This window comes from Pezoporus occidentalis, unplaced genomic scaffold (genome assembly GCF_034315485.1).
Source record: "Pezoporus occidentalis ecotype Australia unplaced genomic scaffold, CSIRO_AGI_Poc_V1 ctg36, whole genome shotgun sequence".
Classification (NCBI taxonomy): Eukaryota; Metazoa; Chordata; class Aves; order Psittaciformes; family Psittacidae; genus Pezoporus; species Pezoporus occidentalis.
Window position 1 is genome coordinate 2,931,073 of NW_026915591.1, and position 10,821 is coordinate 2,941,893.

Here is a 10,821-nt window from a genome sequence, read left to right on the forward strand (position 1 = left end):
GGCAGCGCTCAGACATTTTACAACTTGGCATTCGGGGATTTTTGTTGGTTTTTTTTTGTTGTGTGGGTTTTTTTTCTGGGCTCTTTATTTGTTTTTTCTCTTTTATTATTTTGGGGTTTTTTAGGCATCAACTTTGCAAACGCTTAGAAATAAAGGCGACAACGATTTTTTCCACGTTTTTTTATGCAGTCTGTTGCCGGCCAGGAATAGAGCGCGGGCGGGCGGCCTGTGCCCGGGGAGCACCCCGTAACCCGGCTTTGGCCATCGCGGCCGGGTGATGGTAAGCCGTGTCGGAAGGCACCGCTTAGCTGCTCCCCCATCCCCGCAGCCCGCGGTTTGCCGTGGCGGTGGGTCAGATGTCACATTCACTGTCGCTGGATGTGATGGAGATGGCGGAGGTGGCCGCTTTGCTGGAGAGGCTGGCTGCAGGGCTGGAGGCTGCCCCCCCTGCTTCCCCGCCGCTCTCCTCCTCCGCTTGCAGCGAGCGCACCGAGCCCTGCGTTAGGACCTGCTGCTGCAGCCTGCAAGGAAGCGGCACACACAGCATCATCGCAAGGCCCCCTGCCCTGGGATGGGCTGCAGCCCCCCGTCTCCCCGCCGGGGCAATCTTGAACACTCCCCCCCGCCCCCGCGCCTCTGTCCCCACCTCCAGTTCACACCAGTTAGCCCTGTTAGTCTGGAGGCTCTGCCCGAGGAACTGGATGCCCACCCCAGGGCCTGCCCTGCTCCTAGGCCTACACACCCGGGAGTCAGGTGTCTCTGTGTGTGTCCCCTTTCGGATCTTGTCCCACAAAACTGGGCCTCATCCGAGGGCCCTGTAATTCCCTGCAGCATCTCCCGGGAGGCGGGGCCCCTCCAGCAGGCCTGACATCTGCCCTCTCAGCCGACGGAAACGGGCTGCGGGTGACAGCACCCGCTTCCCCGATGTATGGCCGCCCGTCTGCGCTCGGCGGGGCTGCGGGCTGACAAGTAGGGACAACCCCCCTCAGGCTGCTGGAGGGGGGATAACGGGAGATCGGACTCCCTTCCCCATTTCCCGGGGCATCTGCTTGTGTAGGGGTAACACTGCGATTTTTTTTTAAGATGAAGGAAAAGAAGGAAAAGAAAGAAAAGGAAGAAAAAGGGAGAGAGAAAGAGAGAGAGGAAGAGAGAGAGAAAGAAAGAGAGAAAGAAAGGGAGAAATAAATAAAGAAGGAAAGAAAGAGAGAAAGAGAGAAAGAAAGAAAGAAAGACAGAGAAAGAAAGAGAAGAAAGAAAAGAAAGAGAGAAAGAGAGAAAGAAAGAAAGAGAGAAGGAGAGAAAGAAAGAAAGAAAGAGAAAGAAAGAAAGAAAGGGAAAGAAAGAAAGAAAGAGAAAGAAAGAAAGAGAAAGAAAGAAAGAGAGAAAGAGAAAGAAAGAGAGAAAGAAAAAGAAAGAAAGAAAGAAAGAAAGAAAGAAAGAAAGAAAGAAAGAAAGAGAAAGAAAGAAAGGAAAGAAAAAAGAAAGAAAGAAAGAAAGAAAGAAAGAAAGAAAGAAAGAAAGAAAGAAAGAAAGAAAGAAAGAAAGAAAGAAAGAAAGAAAGAAAGAAAGAAAGAAAGAAAGAAAGAAAGAAAGAAAAAGAAAAGAGAAAGAAAGAAAGAAAGAAGGAAGGAAGGAAGGAAGGAAGGAAGGAAGGAAGGAAGGAAGGAAGGAAGGAAGGAAGGAAGGAAGGAAGGAAGGAAGGAAGGAAGGAAGGAAGGAAGGAAGGAAGGAAGGAAGGAAGGAAGGAAGGAAGGAAGGAAGAAGAGAAAGAAGAAAAATATTCCAAGAAGTAGATCCCGGCTGGCTCCAGAGGGATTTAGGTCAAGGCGGCTCTCTGCAAACGAGCAGGGCCTGAAAGGAGCATTGCCGGCCCTGCTCCGGCTGGACATATATGAAATAGGTTCCTGTATGTCCAAGAAAAACTCAGAAGGGGGGCTTCTCCCCGCTCGGCAGCTAAACGCGGCCCTTCTGCCGGCGGGTCCTGCGGGCTCATTGCAGCTCCTCCAGCCGGGAGGGCCCTTGTCCCTCGCCCCGCGAGCGGCCAAGGGGAGCCCCATATTAGAAATAAATAAATAGATAAAAAGCCATCGGGTTTTCCCGTTGCTCCTACGTTATCTCGCTGCATTTCCCTGGGAGAAACTTCCCGGGGTCGTTTTTACGTCCCCACAGAGGGGCTGTCCGGGGCCGGGCTGCATCGCACCGGACCCCCGGCCCCGGGGAAAGAAGTCTCCCTGGGTGGAGGGTGGCCTGTGCCTCCGCGGGACTGGCAGCACCTTACCTGTTCTTAGCGGCTGCCGCCCTGTCCCTTTGCCTGCGGTTTTTGAACCAGTTGCCCACTTGCGTGGGGGTAAGTCCCGTAGCCTGAGCCAGTTCCCGCTTTTTGCTGGGGTTGGGATAAGGGTCCTGCAGGTACCACTCCCGCAGCAAATGCCTCGTCCGCTCCTTGAAGCAATGTGTCTTCTGCTCGCCGTCCCAGATGGTGCGGGGCAGAGGGAACTTCTTTCTCACCCGGTACTTGTCCACCGGCCCCAGGGGTCGGCCCCGCAGCTTCTCCGCCTCCTGGTAATGCGCTTCCAGCCAGAGCGCTTGCAGTTTGGCGTGAGACTCCTTGGTGAACTTGTGGTTCTCCAGGATGTGGTAGAGCTCCCGGTAGTTCCCCGTGTGAAAGGCCACTATGGCCCGGGCTCTCAGCACCGACTCGTTCTTGTTGAGGGCCTCGCAAGCCGCAGGGGCCACGGGCAGGGACCAGAGGAAGCGCCCCAGGCGCTCGATGTCCCCGCTCTCCTCCAGGGTCTCGCAGACCCCAGCCACTTGCTGCGGGCTGAAATTGAGGATGGGCAGCTGGAACATGGAGGCGGCGCCGGGCTCCGCTCCGCGCTCCGCGCTCCCCCGGCGATGCCCGCACCGGGAAGCGGGCAGCGGCCCCGGCGCCCGCCCCTCGCTCCGCTTCTGCCTCCTCCGGCGCTGGCGGAGTTGCGGCGGGAAGGACGGAAGAGGACGGAGAGACGATGGGGAGCGCTCGGCGGCTCCGGCGACTGGGGGAGGTGGGCAGGGGCGAGGCGGAGGAGGATGGAGCGGGGGGAGGGCGGGCGGGCGGGGAGGGAGGGAAGGGAGAAAAAGGAAGAGAGAAAAAAAAAAAAGGAAAGAATAATAATAAAAAAAGGGAACCAGAAAAAGCACAAGCCGGCTCCGCGCCGCCGCCGCGCTGCTGCGGGAGCGCCTGATTTGCTGCCGGGCTCGGCAGATTGGCTCCCGGGTTTCCATGGCGGGGCTGCCACTCACTGTCAGCCGCTGCCAATCACGGCGGAAGTCCCCGCGCCGCCGTCACCGGCATCTCCCCGCCCGCTTCCCGGGGCGCCCGTCCTGTCCCGTTCCGCTCCCCCGGGGCCACCGCCAGAGCAGGGGCAGAGCAGGGAAAGGGGGATACCGGCTGCGGTTTGCTGCCCGGAAGTTGGAGGGAGCGGTCCCCGCGATGGAGTGGCCGGTACCCCCTGCATCCTCCAAAAAAAAGCTGTGGGCTTTGGCCCGGGGCTGTACGCACACAGCTCTGAGCACCGCGGGTTGGAGAGGGGCATAAGGCAGAGATGAGAAACCAGATAAAAACCCGCCTGCACAACAGTGACAGTGTCGGTGCTGAGGCTGTCGGTTACAATCAGTGCAGCGGTAGGACAGCAGCAAGAGCCAAGATTTAGGAAAAACTCTCCCCCTTCCCCTTGTTGGTGACTGTCCGTCTCTGTTAAGACGAGAAATTATCTGCAAAGAGCCCAGTGCCCTTCTCCGTTCAACTAAAGCTTTATATAACTATACATATATCTTAACATTTAAAACCTTATTGTTTTCGGCTGAATGGTCCTGAATAGACGTCGAGAATAGTCGCGGGGAGTGAGAAGTCATTTGTAGGTCAGGACAGCAACGTAAAGCAGATTTCATGAATCTTTTGAAATATTGATCATCTTGTAGTAATCATTCCCAGCGGATTTTTCCCTATCCGCCCCTTCGGAGGAGAGGGGCAAGCCGCGGCCGTCGCGGCGGGGATGAAATCGCTTTCTGAGCGGTGAGGGTATGAGCTGTTTTCTGGCGAGAAGGGGGGAAATCAAGAAGGCAATCACTTTTTATTCTAAATCTAGCTGCTCGGTGGCAGTTTATTCCCGGCAACATTAGGGACCGTACTCCGAAAGGCAGCATATATGGCAGCATATATTTTGAATTAAGCTCAATACGTTCTCCCTTCTGCTCTTTGCAATGCATTTTTTTCTAGAACGCTTGTCAAAGAAATCCCTTCTTAATTTGATATCTTGTTATTGTCTTTCTTCTTTTTTTTTTTTCCTTATTTTTTCTAATTTTATTTTTGTTTTCTTTTTTTCCCTTCTTCAAGAAAGCTCCTTTGCTAGTTGCCCACAGACCGAAATTAAACAGATTTACATTTTCTCCAATCATTTCTCCGCAGAAATGGAGCTGGACTGGGGCTCGGCGTCTTTTCTTTAGTATCAAGTACAATTTGTCTTTTGCTTGTGAAGATTTGGTAAATCAGAAGGCAGATAGATAGCGCAGATGGTCGGAGGTGTCGGGTCAGATTATGGTATGCCTCAGTACAGTGCTAAGCTCATTCTGACGGAAAACCCTGATATTATTTTCACAGATCTACACAGTTCACTTGAAAAAAACCCTTCGAGCCATTTACATCATTTATGTGAGGCTCACAGCTAGCGGGATGGAAAAGCTTTCAATACTGCTCATTTTCATAAAATCCGACAGAGCTGAGGAGACATAAAAGCACACACAAAACTCACGAGCTCAGAGACACTCCAAAAAAGTTAAAATATAGAAGGGGAGACTCTTCGGCTTCACTTTGCAGACCCAGGTTTGATTTACCGATCTGCTTAGGGAAAAAAGAGGGGAGGAAAAAATATCAAAGGAAAATAGCAAGTACAAATATTGCAGTCAGCTTCCTCCGCATCCCTGTCCTCTCTGCCAGAGCAAAGCTCAACGAAATATCCCAAATAGCATTTTCGAAAAGAAATTACCTCCCCAAACCTCCTCGGTCTGAGCCAGCGGGAATAAAGACGGAGATCCCCGGGCAGGCAAGGTGCTAGCCCCCCGAAACTCGCAAAGCATTCAGAACTGGGACTGGTGGAGAAAAACCTCTGCTTCTAGAGAGGTGGAAGGGTGGAATGTTTGTGTTAATGGGTAGCTAATTTAGGCCAGATGATGACGATGGAGATTATGACTAATATCACTAAAGACATTTTTTATTATTCTTATTTTAATTAATTTTTTTTTTTTTAGCATGCACATGATCTGGCGGGGGAGTTACTGGGCTGCAGCCTAATGACCATTAACGGACCGAGACAGGCTCCATAATGAAAGCCGGGACTGTAGGCTAAAGAAATGATCCTCATTAGGAGCAGCAAGAGCACCTCGCAGGGGTGAGGGGCTGGCTTTCCCCCAGATCCCCAGGCTTTGTTCCCCAGAAACCGGCCTGGATGGGGAGATGCTGGAATCTCTGCTGGGAGGGGAGAGGAACAAAAAGAAAAGGCAACACCACAATGGACCCTGGAACCCTGTGTTAAGCACTTAAATGGTGACCCGTGAGGGAATATCAGCCCAGCCCCAGCAGCTCTGCGCCCTCTCCAGCTGTGAACGCCGGGCTCTGTGTCTGGGAAGTGGCACAGCCCAGCGGGGACGTGCTTTTCCCTCGGTGGGGAAGGACCTGGAGGTTCTATGCTAGCAATGCCGAGAGACATCAGCTCCAAGCCCCCTCCCCCGCTCCATCCCTTTTCCACCTCTTAGGGGGTTTCATCAGTGGCGGGGTCCGGGACAGGTTTTCCTCCGCTTTACCGTCGGGCCGGGCTTTGCCCCCAGCTGCGATCGGAGCGAAACCCTCACCCCCGCGGGACTCGGTACCGCCGTCGGGAGGGCTCCCGGGGAAGGCCGGGGTCCTGAGGCGTCCCGGCTCAGCCCTGTGTCCCATTAGAGCTGACTGCGAGCCTGAGCGCCATCGGTCGTGTCCGCTTCGCCTCTGTCTTTTCCCACCTTTTTCTTCTCCCCCACGCCCCATATAATAGCGACACTACTCGTGACATTAACAGCCGGCAGTGGTAACTACCTTAATTCAGGTCACGACTCTGACCCTTGCTACACGTAGCGTGAGGAGCAGAGATGCAGAACCCTGCAGAGGTGAACCCACAGGAGAGCAAGGAATAAAACTGTACATTAAAAAAAAAAAAAAAAAAAAAAGAAAAAGATCAAAAATACTGCCAGCGACCCACACTATCCCGACGGCTTGCATCGAAATAGTGTAACAGTGTGCGCCCTGGCCTACGGACAGAGCCTTAAAGCAAAAATATGCTGATCTATACATCTTTATATCAGCAGTTAGCAGCTGTCCTGGGACCGAGAATCTCAGTCCCTGGGGATTATTCATCCAGCTGGAGTTTCCAAACGCAGCAGAGGTGAGAATACATTTTTTAAACCTTTGAGGTGGTTAAGTATTGCGTTTAAAAAAATACCTCTGTGAAGAAGCCCCACATTAGAGGTCTGGGCAAGATTGCCAGAGAGGTGAGAGCTCATGGAGTGTTGCTAGCCGAGCCGGCAGCGCTGCTGGCAAGGCCGGGGTGCAGGTAGCTCCTCGGCAGGTACCTGGGGAATCACCCGCTATATTTTGGTCCGGGCTTTTGGGGAGCGTTCTCCACCCAGCCACCCGGGAGCTTTGGCGGCGGGAGGTACCTCGAGCTCCGGGTGATGCTTAGTAGCATGTTTCAATGTGCTTCACGTCCTTGCTCTTTTATTTTTAAGAGTGCCATAATTATTGGAATAGCAGCTATCAATCACTCCATTCCTTCCTAGAAAGACTTACGTTTAAAGCTGTAATCTTCTTAATTTAGGGAAAGGGTGCAAGTTGGATCCTCACTTGAAAGGATCGAAGAGTCCTTGGAACGCTGCTGGACCAACAGAGATGTTCACCGAATGTCCACTATCAGACCAGATATTCATTAAATCTTTGTCCTTCTGCGTACTATTTAGATTACCTATGAGACGACGTGTCAGGCCATGGCTGGCATATTTGATGACAGAATAACGAAGTTTATGAAAACTCATAAAAAATTAATTACTTTCAGACTGGTAAGGAAAGACCTTCATTGTACATCGCCCTGGTCAAGGCCAGGGCTGTGGGTAGCCAGGCTCTACCGCCCAAGCTTTACCTTTAATTTTCTTTAGGGTGGAGCTATAGGCCTGATTTTAAAGTCCCCGATCCATCGGGATTTATTTGGCTGCTGGCTTTACTTGCAGGTAAATAACACACAGCACCAAATCGTTTAAACTGAGGTGTGTTAACATAATATCTTCGTTCTGCTTAAAATCCCTGGTTTCCATGAGGCCTTTCACCGAAAATTCCAACAAATTCAAATCTTTTCCCTTCCCTTCCCTTCCCTTCCCTTCCCTTCCCTTCCCTTCCCTTCCCTCCCCTCCCTGCCCCTCCCCTCCCCTCCTCTCCTCTCTCCTCTCTTTTCTTTTCTCTTTTCTTTTCTTTTCTTTTCTTTTCTTTTCTTTTCTTTTCTTTTCTTTTCTTTTCTTTTCTTTTCTTTTCTTTTCTTTTCTTTTCTTTTCTTTTCTTTTCTTTTTTTTCTTTTCTTTTCTTTTCTTTTCTTTTCTTTTCTTTTCTTTTCTTTTCTTTTCTTTTCTTTTCTTTTCTTTTCTTTTCTTTCTTTTCTTTTCTTTTCTTTTCTTTTCTCTTCTTTTCTCTTCTCTTCTTTTCTCTTCTTTTCTTCTTTTTTTCTTTCTCTTTTCTCTTCCTCTTCTCTCTTCTCTTCTCTTCTCTTCTCTTCTCTTCTCTTCTCTTCTCTTCTCTTCTCTTCTCTTCTCTTCTCTTCTCTTCTCTTCTCTTTTTTTCTTTCCCTCCTCTTATTTTCCTCTTCTTTATTACCTTTCTTTTTCTTTCACTCTCCATGGGAAGTGGTCCTTTGGGAAAAGAAGGCATTCTTGGGGGTCATTTCCTTTGGGAGGCAGGCAACTGAGGGCAGAAGTTGTATGGGAAACTATTTTATGTCTACGAAAATGAAAAAAAAAAAAGCCCTTAAAATATTACATCTTCCCCCAGGATGGGGACGAGGGTTCTCACGAAAGCACTTTTTCGGCAGAAAGCACAAATGGGGACAATTCGTGTGTTTGAGAGAAGGTTAAGAAACAGAATTAGATACCCCGAGGCAGTGTAGTGTCTAAACGCTTCTGAGGCTGATGTGTGGGGCTGAGTTAGAAACATGGTGTTAGGGCTGGTCTGGCCCCTGGCACTGAACTGGACTCCAGGCCTTGCTGAAGGTTGCTCCCTGTAGGTGAAGACTACTGGGGAACTGGGGTCCCTCTTTTCTTGTGAGGGAGCTCCTCTGCTGTTTGGGTGCCCTGTGGAAATCCACAGCATCACAGCCAGGCCAGTGCAGCTCCTGGTCCAGCTCCCTGTCACAGCTTGGGCTTGGAAACAGGATTGGAGCCATGACTGAGGGTGGGTATCTGCCTCGTCTCCAGCAGCCACGGTGCTGTTCCAGGGAGCCGGGTTATACCAGGGCAGCCGCATGAGGATGGGGAATCATCCACCACCTTACACTGAGAAACTGCGATGCAGTCGGGGCTGCCAGTAGTGACCTGGTGCTCTGCCAGCTGCGAGGAGCCGGTTCAGGAGCCCCTTCTGAGTCCTGAACCAACAGTATCTCTTCAGAGGTACACAACCCATTCATCACTGATGAATTACCAGAGATGATACTAGAAAGAGTCCTTTCCGCTTGCCGGGAAGTAGTTGCTTATGGCTTAGGTTTTTTTTGGTTTTGGATTTTTCATTTACATTTTTTTAGGGATCCTATTCAGAAGCAAGGCAAAACAATGTGGAACCAACGGGACACAAAGTCCTCCTTTCTGCAGCTTCAGAAACCGCTTTTTGGTGGGTGCTGAACGACAACCTCAAGTCGGGAGGCCTTGTAATAAATAGATGGGCTAAATGAGCTCCTAGGCCCTGAAAGGCCCCACTGGGGAGCACTTCCTGACAGTCCTTAGGGGGAATTAACCGGGAAGTCCCCGCCGGCTTTATTCAAAGCCTGTTGAAATGACTGACAGCCTTCCGGATGAGCTCGGGTCCCTCGGTCTGTGGGAACCTCAGCCTCCCTTGGCATCTCTGCTTAAATTACAGGGACGCCGGCTATGCAAATCATTGTTACCTGCTACTCGGCTATTAAGTTCATATTTCTAGAAGTCTGTATGTCTGTTTGTTTGGGGGGGAGGGCGGTGTTTTGAAGAGAATTGCTTAAGGCAGGACAACGCTTTGAAGCGATTTCTCCTTGGGTTTTATTTAATGATTTGGGGATTGCAAAGCAGAAATTGCCCAGGGGCACTTAGGAATAACAGTGTCCCTGTGGAGCTGGGCAGGGAAATGCTCCTGCCCGGAGATGTTCTCGGGAAGGACGGAGCCTCACCGGTGTGCCAGGAGCAGAGGCCTCCGGTGGGTGGCTTCCAAAAGAACATGCCGCTTTCCACTTGTCTTTCTCTCTTTTCTTTCCCCACCTTCATCTCTGATCTGAAGCTACGTAGGTCATCTCTTTCTCTTTGAAGCTGCATTTCTTGATGGTTCAATTGGCTCTTCTGAAAGCAACATCGCATCTGACCAGTACCCGTGCTGCGGGGGGCCAGAAATATTGTTTGTCTCTTCCATCCTGCTTCTATTTTCCCCATCTTTCATTCTTCCATCAGCCAAGCTGGTGTCTTTTTTCCCCTCCACACTCTGACCCACCCCATATGTTTTTCTTTGCTTATTGACGTAAATCCATTCTCTGCCTTAGTAATCTCAATTGGAAGGGAAAAACAACCCTGGTGCTACCACAGTTCGTATAGAAATATCATGTTCTAGTTTCTTCTGTGCCCGGGCTGTGATTTTTGCCTTGTAATACTGGACCTCAATAAATAAAGGCACACAGTTTTGTTAGTGCAAGTCGGTCTGAGGCGAGTGGCAAGGCTGCCGTGCTCACTGGAGCTGGTAACATACACCAGCATTTTCTTCAGTGGGAAGCACATTTCAGGACATGAGACGTGGTAACTTTAATGCGTTTTTAAACTGTTGGAGGGCTGGGCCGCACCTTCAGACATGAGGTATGGAGGGAAGGATGCTTTCTGCAATCCTACACCTGCCCCCTAGCTGGGTCAGGAATACGCGTGGGACCCGGGGGGTGGATAAAGGAGGTTACACGCTGCAGCCTCTTTTAGTGCTACACCCGGTGCGTGTGTGCATGTGTCTTCAGGAGGAGCCCCCCCCCCCCAACCTGCGCGCTCTCCCCGGCAGATGGAGCATCCTCATCGCTTTTCACCCACCGCCGAGGCCGCGGGCAGCCCCGACTCCCTCGGAAGCGTTGATCTTCCCCCCTTTACGCCTCGCAGTGATAAGGCAAACGGGTGTTTCCTGGGGATACACGCACCCCCCGCGTGTGCCCCCGAGGGGGAGCCTGGGCCCCGCCGGGCGCTGCGCGTTGACCCGCTCGCAATATGGCCTCAGCCCCTTCTCCCCGCAGGTGAAAGGGCTCCAGGGCTCGCAGCGGAGAGCCCGACAGCCGTCAGCTGCCACCGCCGGCACCTGCCGCACCCAGCCCTGGCAAGGATCGCGGCGGGGCGGCGGCGGGGAGGTGACAGCACGACTGAGGGGCTGAGCTGCCCGCTCCGCACGCTCCGGCCGGGCTCGCACCCTCCAGCCGCCTCCCCGCCGCCTCCCCGCTCCGCTGCCCAGGGCCGCGAGAGCAGCACGGACGTTTCCCGCCTCTCTGCGGCGCGAGGTGCAGCTGGCCGTGAGGG

The 10,821-nt window shown here is 51.9% G+C and overlaps 1 protein-coding gene across 1 annotated transcript; it reads right to left on the reverse strand.

Moving 5' to 3' along the window:
* Window positions 1–290: 290 nt before the first annotated feature.
* SIX6 (SIX homeobox 6) lies at window positions 291–4,859 on the reverse strand. The gene is made up of 2 exons (XM_062630865.1): window positions 2,279–4,859; window positions 291–521 (listed from the first exon to the last, which is right to left on the reverse strand). Exons 1-2 carry the CDS (start codon window positions 3,262–3,264, stop codon window positions 353–355), a joined length of 1,155 nt encoding a protein of 384 aa, XP_062486849.1. The 5' UTR covers window positions 3,265–4,859; the 3' UTR covers window positions 291–352.
* Window positions 4,860–10,821: the final 5,962 nt, after the last annotated feature.